This window comes from Oncorhynchus clarkii, chromosome 33 (assembly GCF_045791955.1).
Source record: "Oncorhynchus clarkii lewisi isolate Uvic-CL-2024 chromosome 33, UVic_Ocla_1.0, whole genome shotgun sequence".
Taxonomy (NCBI): Eukaryota; Metazoa; Chordata; class Actinopteri; order Salmoniformes; family Salmonidae; genus Oncorhynchus; species Oncorhynchus clarkii.
In genome coordinates this window covers 36,325,031-36,332,383 of record NC_092179.1, presented here as the reverse complement: position 1 = coordinate 36,332,383, position 7,353 = coordinate 36,325,031, and the positions used below count along the sequence as shown (strand labels likewise).

The 7,353-nt window shown below is 44.1% G+C and overlaps 1 protein-coding gene across 1 annotated transcript in view; it reads left to right on the top strand.

The window, feature by feature from the left end:
• LOC139392825 (transmembrane protein 178B) overlaps nucleotides 1–7,353 on the top strand; it is a 147,499-nt gene that overhangs the window by 85,741 nt on the left and 54,405 nt on the right. Inside the window, exon 3 of the mRNA XM_071141108.1 lies at nucleotides 1–96. This exon is cut by the window's left edge and continues 18 nt beyond it. Within this exon, the coding sequence (XP_070997209.1) occupies nucleotides 1–96 (96 nt within the window). The remainder of the gene's footprint in view (nucleotides 97–7,353) is intronic.

Here is a 7,353-nt window from a genome sequence, read left to right as displayed (position 1 = left end):
CCTACATCAAATACCACTACTCTTCAGCAACGATACCCAAGAACCTCTCGTATAACATCACGAAGACCATACGACAGGATGAGTGGCACTCTTTGCGTGAGTCTCCCCCATTCTTGATTTTCTTCAACAGGGTTTCGTTATGTCTGTATGTGTAGTTTCTGTACTCTCTACACAGACATCCCCTGTTTCCTGTGGTTATGTCTGTATGTGTAATTTCTGTACTCTCTACACAGACATCCCCTGTTTCCTGTGGTTATGTCTGTATGTGTAGTTTCTCTACACAGACATCCCCTGTTTCCTGTAGTTATGTCTGTATGTGTAGTTTCTCTACTCTCATCCCCTGTTTCCTGTGGTTATGTCTGTATGTGTAGTTTCTGTACTCTCTACACAGACATCCCCTGTTTCCCGTGGTTATGTCTGCCTCCCTCTCTCCCCTCACCTCGCCCTCCCCTTTCCTCTCTAAGCCAAATCAATCAGGGGGCCAAGCTTCCCATATTTAAATTAAGACACTGAATTCTAATAGAACATTTTAACCAGGCCACATCCCTTCCCTCTGGGTTTAACCAGGCCACATCCCTTCCCTCTGGGTTTAACCAGGCCACATCCCTTCCCTCTGGGTTTAACCAGGCCACATCCCCTTCTCTCTGGGTTTTACCAGGCCACATCCCCTTCTCTCTGGGTTTTACCAGGCCACTTCTCTTCCCTCTTAAAGCCAGTGCTAACCCTTCTCTCTGGGTTTTACCAGGCCACTTCTCTTCCCTCTTAAAGCCAGTGCTAACCCTTCTCTCTGGGTTTAACCAGGCCACTTCTCTTCCCTCTTACAGCCAGACCTGACCCTTCTCTCTGGGTTTAACCAGGCCACTTCCCTTCCCTCTTACAGCCAGACCTAACCCTTCTCTCTGGGTTTTACCAAGCCACTTCTCTTCCCTCTTACAGCCAGACCTAACCCTTCTCTCTGGGTTTAACCAGGCCACTTCCCTTCCCTCTTACAGCCAGACCTAACTCTTCCATCTGGGTTTAACCAGGCCACTTCCCTTCCCTCTTACAGCCAGACCTAACTCTTCCCTCTGGGTTTAACCAGGCCACTTCTCTTCCCTCTTACAGCCAGACCTAACCCTTCCCTCTGGACCTAACCCTTCCCTCTGGACCTAACCCTTCCCTCTGGGTTTAACCAGGCCACTTCCCTTCCCTCTTACAGCCAGACCTAACCCTTCCCTCTGGGTTTAACCAGGCCACTTCTCTTCCCTCTTACAGCCAGACCTAACCCTTCTCTCTGGGTTTAACCAGGCCACTTCTCTTCCCTCTTAAAGCCAGTCCTAACCCTTCTCTTTGGGTTTAACCAGAGAGTTATAACCCAGTCTTCTCCCTGGGGATGATGCTGTTATAACCCAGGTTATACACACACACGGACACACACACACACACACACGGACACACGGACACACACACACACACGGACACACACACACACGGACACACACACACACACATGTACGTGTGGGGCACAGAGATGAGGTGGCCATTCAAAACAAATCTGTCCTTGCAACTTATTATGTGACTTGTTAAGCACATTTTAACACCTGAACTTATTTAGACCCAAACAAAGGGGTTGATTACTTATGAAAACTCAATGCATCATTTATGTTATTATATATCTTTTTATGTTACCAATAAACACAAAAAACATTCATAGACATGTCCACATTTCATGTGTAATTATTGAGTAAAATATTTATTTTAAACATAAATCCACTTTGACAGTGATACAAAGTCTAAATGTAATCCATTTTAAATTCAGTCTGTGACAAAACGTGGAAAAGGTCAAAGGTTGAGAACTTTCTGAAGGCTCTGAGGGGTAAAGTAGTCTAGAGTACTAGTAGCTCTAACTGTGTTTAAAGTAGTCTAGTCTAGAGTACTAGTAGCTCTAACTGTGTATAAAGTAGTCTAGTCTAGAGTACTAGTAGCTCTAACTGTGTTTAAAGTAGTCTAGTCTAGAGTACTAGTAGCTCTAACTGTGTATAAAGTAGTCTAGTCTAGAGTACTAGTAGCTCTAACTGTGTATAAAGTAGTCTAGTCTAGAGTACTAGTAGCTCTAACTGTGTATAAAGTAGTCTAGTCTAGAGTACTAGTAGCTCTAACTGTGTATAAAGTAGTCTAGTCTAGAGTACTAGTAGCTCTAACTGTGTATAAAGTAGTCTAGTCTAGAGTACTAGTAGCTCTAACTGTGTATAAAGTAGTCTAGTCTAGAGTACTAGTAGCTCTAACTGTGTATAAAGTAGTCTAGTCTAGAGTACTAGTAGCTCTAACTGTGTATAAAGTAGTCTAGTCTAGAGTACTAGTAGCTCTAACTGTGTATAAAGTAGTCTAGTCTAGAGTACTAGTAGCTCTAACTGTGTATAAAGTAGTCTAGTCTAGAGTACTAGTAGCTCTAACTTTGTATAAAGTAGTCTAGTCTAGAGTACTAGTAGCTCTAACTGTGTTTAAAGTAGTCTAGTCTAGAGTACTAGTAGCTCTAACTGTGTATAAAGTAGTCTAGTCTAGAGTACTAGTAGATCTAACTGTGTATAAAGTAGTCTAGTCTAGAGTACTAGTAGCTCTAACTGTGTATAAAGTAGTCTAGTCTAGAGTACTAGTAGCTCTAACTGTGTATAAAGTAGTCTAGTCTAGAGTACTAGTAGCTCTAACTGTGTATAAAGTAGTCTAGTCTAGAGTACTAGTAGCTCTAACTGTGTATAAAGTAGTCTAGTCTAGAGTACTAGTAGCTCTAACTTTGTATAAAGTAGTCTAGTCTAGAGTACTAGTAGCTCTAACTGTGTTTAAAGTAGTCTAGTCTAGAGTACTAGTAGCTCTAACTGTGTATAAAGTAGTCTAGTCTAGAGTACTAGTAGATCTAACTGTGTATAAAGTAGTCTAGTCTAGAGTACTAGTAGCTCTAACTGTGTATAAAGTAGTCTAGTCTAGAGTACTAGTAGCTCTAACTGTGTATAAAGTAGTCTAGTCTAGAGTACTAGTAGCTCTAACTGTGTTTAAAGTAGTCTAGTCTAGAGTACTAGTAGCTCTAACTGTGTTTAAAGTAGTCTAGTCTAGAGTACTAGTAGCTCTAACTGTGTATAAAGTAGTCTAGTCTAGAGTACTAGTAGCTCTAACTGTGTATAAAGTAGTCTAGTCTAGAGTACTAGTATCTCTAACTGTGTATAAAGTAGTCTAGTCTAGAGTACTAGTAGCTCTAACTGTGTTTAAAGTAGTCTAGTCTAGAGTACTAGTAGCTCTAACTGTGTATAAAGTAGTCTAGTCTAGGGTACTGGTAGCTCTAACTGTGTTTAAAGTAGTCTAGTCTAGAGTACTAGTAGCTCTAACTGTGTTTAAAGTAGTCTAGTCTAGAGTACTAGTAGCTCTAACTGTGTTTAAAGTGGTCTAGTCTAGAGTACTAGTAGCTCTAACTGTGTATAAAGTAGTCTAGTCTAGAGTACTAGTAGCTCTAACTGTGTATAACGTAGTCTAGTCTAGAGTACTAGTAGCTCTAACTGTGTATAAAGTAGTCTAGTCTAGAGTACTAGTAGCTCTAACTGTGTATAAAGTAGTCTAGTCTAGAGTACTAGTAGCTCTAACTGTGTATAAAGTAGTCTAGTCTAGAGTACTAGTAGCTCTAACTGTGTATAAAGTAGTCTAGTCTAGAGTACTAGTAGCTCTAACTGTGTATAAAGTAGTCTAGTCTAGAGTACTAGTAGCTCTAACTGTGTTTAAAGTAGTCTAGTCTAGAGTACTAGTAGCTCTAACTGTGTATAAAGTAGTCTAGTCTAGAGTACTAGTAGCTCTAACTGTGTATAAAGTAGTCTAGTCTAGAGTACTAGTAGCTCTAACTGTGTATAAAGGGACAGATAGTCAATAGTAGCAGCAAATGTGATGAGTTAAAACGCGAAAGAAAAGACCGGGACTGGGAATGTGATGAGTTACAGAAAAGACTGGGACTGGGAATGTGATGAGTTACAGAAAAGACTGGGACTGGGAATGTGATGAGTTAAAGACTGGGACAGGGAATGTGATGAGTTAAAGACTGGGAATGGGAATGTGATGAGTTAAAGACGGGGACTGGGAATGTGATGAGTTAAAGACTGGGACAGGGAATGTGATGAGTTACAGAAAAGACTGGGACTGGGAATGTGATGAGTTAAAGACTGGGACAGGGAATGTGATGAGTTAAAGACTGGGACTGGGAATGTGATGAGTTAAAGACTGGGACTGGGAATGTGATGAGTTAAAGAAAAGACTGGGACTGGGAATGTGATGAGTTAAAGACTGGGACAGGGAATGTGATGAGTTACAGAAAAGACTGGGACTGGGAATGTGATGAGTTAAAAAAAGACTGGGACTGGGAATGTGATGAGTTAAAAAAAGACTGGGACTGGGAATGTGACGAGTTACAGAAAAGACTGGGACTGGGAATGTGACGAGTTACAGAAAAGACTGGGACTGGGAATGTGATGAGTTAAAGACTGGGACTGGGAATGTGATGAGTTACAGAAAAGACTGGGACTGGGAATGTGATGAGTTAAAGACTGGGACTGGGAATGTGATGAGTTAAAGACTGGGACTGGGAATGTGATGAGTTAAAGAAAATACTGGGACTGGGAATGTGATGAGTTAAAGAAAAGACTGGGACTGGGAATGTGACGAGTTACAGAAAAGACTGGGACTGGGAATGTGATGAGTTAAAAAAAGACTGGGACTGGGAATGTGACGAGTTACAGAAAAGACTGGGACTGGGAATGTGATGAGTTAAAAAAAGACTGGGACTGGGAATGTGACGAGTTACAGAAAAGACTGGGACTGGGAATGTGATGAGTTAAAAAAAGACTGGGACTGGGAATGTGACGAGTTACAGAAAAGACTGGGACTGGGAATGTGATGAGTTAAAGACTGGGACTGGGAATGTGATGAGTTAAAGAAAAGACTGGGAATGTGATGAGTTAAAGACTGGGACTGGGAATGTGATGAGTTAAAAAAAGACTGGGACTGGGAATGTGACGAGTTACAGAAAAGACTGGGACTGGGAATGTGATGAGTTAAAGAAAAGACAGACTGGGAATGTGATGAGTTAAAAAAAGACTGGGACTGGGACTGTGTTGAGTTAAAGACTGGGACTGGGAATGTGATGAGTTAAAAAAAGACTGGGACTGGGACTGTGTTGAGTTAAAGACTGGGACTGGGAATGTGATGAGTTAAAGACTGGGACTGGGACTGGGAATGTGATGAGTTAAAGAAAAGACTGGGACTGGGAATGTGATGAGTTAAAAAAAGACTGGGACTGGGACTGTGTTGAGTTAAAGACTGGGACTGGGAATGTGATGAGTTAAAAAAAGACTGGGACTGGGACTGTGTTGAGTTAAAGACTGGGACTGGGACTGTGTTGAGTTAAAGACTGGGACTGGGAATGTGATGAGTTAAAGACTGGGACTGGGACTGGGAATGTGATGAGTTAAAGACTGGGACTGGGAATGTGATGAGTTAAAGAAAAGACTGGGACTGGGGGACAAGGAGAGGGAAAAGGTCTTGAAAGGATGGAGAAGGAAGGGGGTAGGAGATTTGATGAGACCTCACAATTCTTCCTCTCAGATTGAGTACCTTTCTCTTCCTCCCTCTGTACCCCTCTCCCCTCTCTTCCTCCTTCTGTCCCCCTCACCCCCTCTCCCTCCTTCCCGCCCCCACTCCCCCACTCCCCTCTCGTCCACCCTCTGTCTCCCTCTCCCCTCTCTTCCTCCCTCTGGCCCCCTCTCCCCTCTCTTCCTCCCTCTGGCCCCCTCTCCCCTCTCTTCCTCCCTCTGGCCCCCTCTCCCCTCTCTTCCTCCTTCTGTCCCCCTCTACCCTCTCTTCCTCCCTCTGTCCCCTTCTCCCCTCTCTTCCTCCCTCTGTCCCCCACTCCCCTCTCTTCCTCCCACTCCCCTCTCTTCCTCCCTCTGTCCCCCTCTCCCCTCTCTTCCTCCCTCTGTCCACCTCTCCCCTCTCTTCCTCCCTCTTGTCCCTCTCCCCTCTCTTCTTCCCTCTGTCCCCCTCTCCCCTCTCTTCCTCCCTCTGTCCCCCTCTCCCCTCTCTTCCTCCTTCTGTCCCCCTCTCCCCTCCCGTCCTCCCTCTTTCCCCCTCTCGTCATTCCCCCTCTCCCCTCTCTTCCTCCCTCTGTCCCCCTCTCCCCCTCTCCCCTCTCTTCCTCCCTCTGTCCCTCTCTCAAGTCACTCCACCTCTCCACCCCTCCACCCCTCCACACTATTAGAGGAGTAGATTGGTAGAGAGATGGCTGATCAGAGCAGAGAGAGACAGAAGGGAGACTATATCTCTGTCCCAAATAGCACCCTAATTCCCTACACAGTGCACTATTTTAGACCAGGGTCCTATGGCACCCTATTCCCTATTTAGTACACTACTTTAGACCAGGGCCCTATGGCACCCTATTCCCTATTTAGTACACTACTTTAGACCAGGGCCATTTCGACACAGTCCATTAAATAGTTTAGATAGTGGGGATGGGAGTGGTTGGCTGACTGCGTTTAGGATAGCTGTTACCATAGGCAACATTATCCCACGCCGTGAGCCAATAAAGGCGGAGAACTCGTTAATATTGCAACACTGACCTTGTCAGAAACGTTGTCCACGGTTACTCGCCGTAGAAATAGAATTACAGAACATTGACTTGAATGGGGATTGCTGTTCTATTAATTCAATTTCTATGGCAACACAACCTTGCAGATAACGAGCAGAGCATTCAATGTATCTGCTCAGGAGTTACGTTCACCTCAATAGCTGTCAGGCTACTGTAAGGTTACGTGCTGTAGAAGTAGACCTACTGTCTTGGCTGTCAGGCTACTGTGAGGTTATATGTTGTAGAAGTAGACCTACTGTCTTGGCTGTCAGGCTACTGCAAGGTTACGTGTTGTAGAAGTAGACCTACTGTCTTGGCTGTCAGGCTACCTTAAGATAACATGTTGTAGAAGTAGACCTACTGTCTTGGTTGTCAGGCTACTGTAAGGTTACGTCTTGGGTTGTGCTGCCTTACATTCTGACAGCTCATTGGAGAAATAGGGTTTTTACAGCTCCAGGTCTATTTCTAAATATCTGACTGTATTGATGGGTCTCAGGAGGTTTATGAGAGATGAACTCTGATGTTGTCTGACTGTATTGATGGGATGGGTCTCAGGAGGTTTATGAGGGATGAACTCTGATGTTGTCTGACTGTATTGATGGGTCTCGGGAGGTTTATGAGGGATGAACTCTGATGTTGTCTGACTGTATTGATGGGATGGGTCTCAGGAGGTTTATGAGGGAGGAACTCTGATGTTGTCTGACTGTATTGATGGGTCTCAG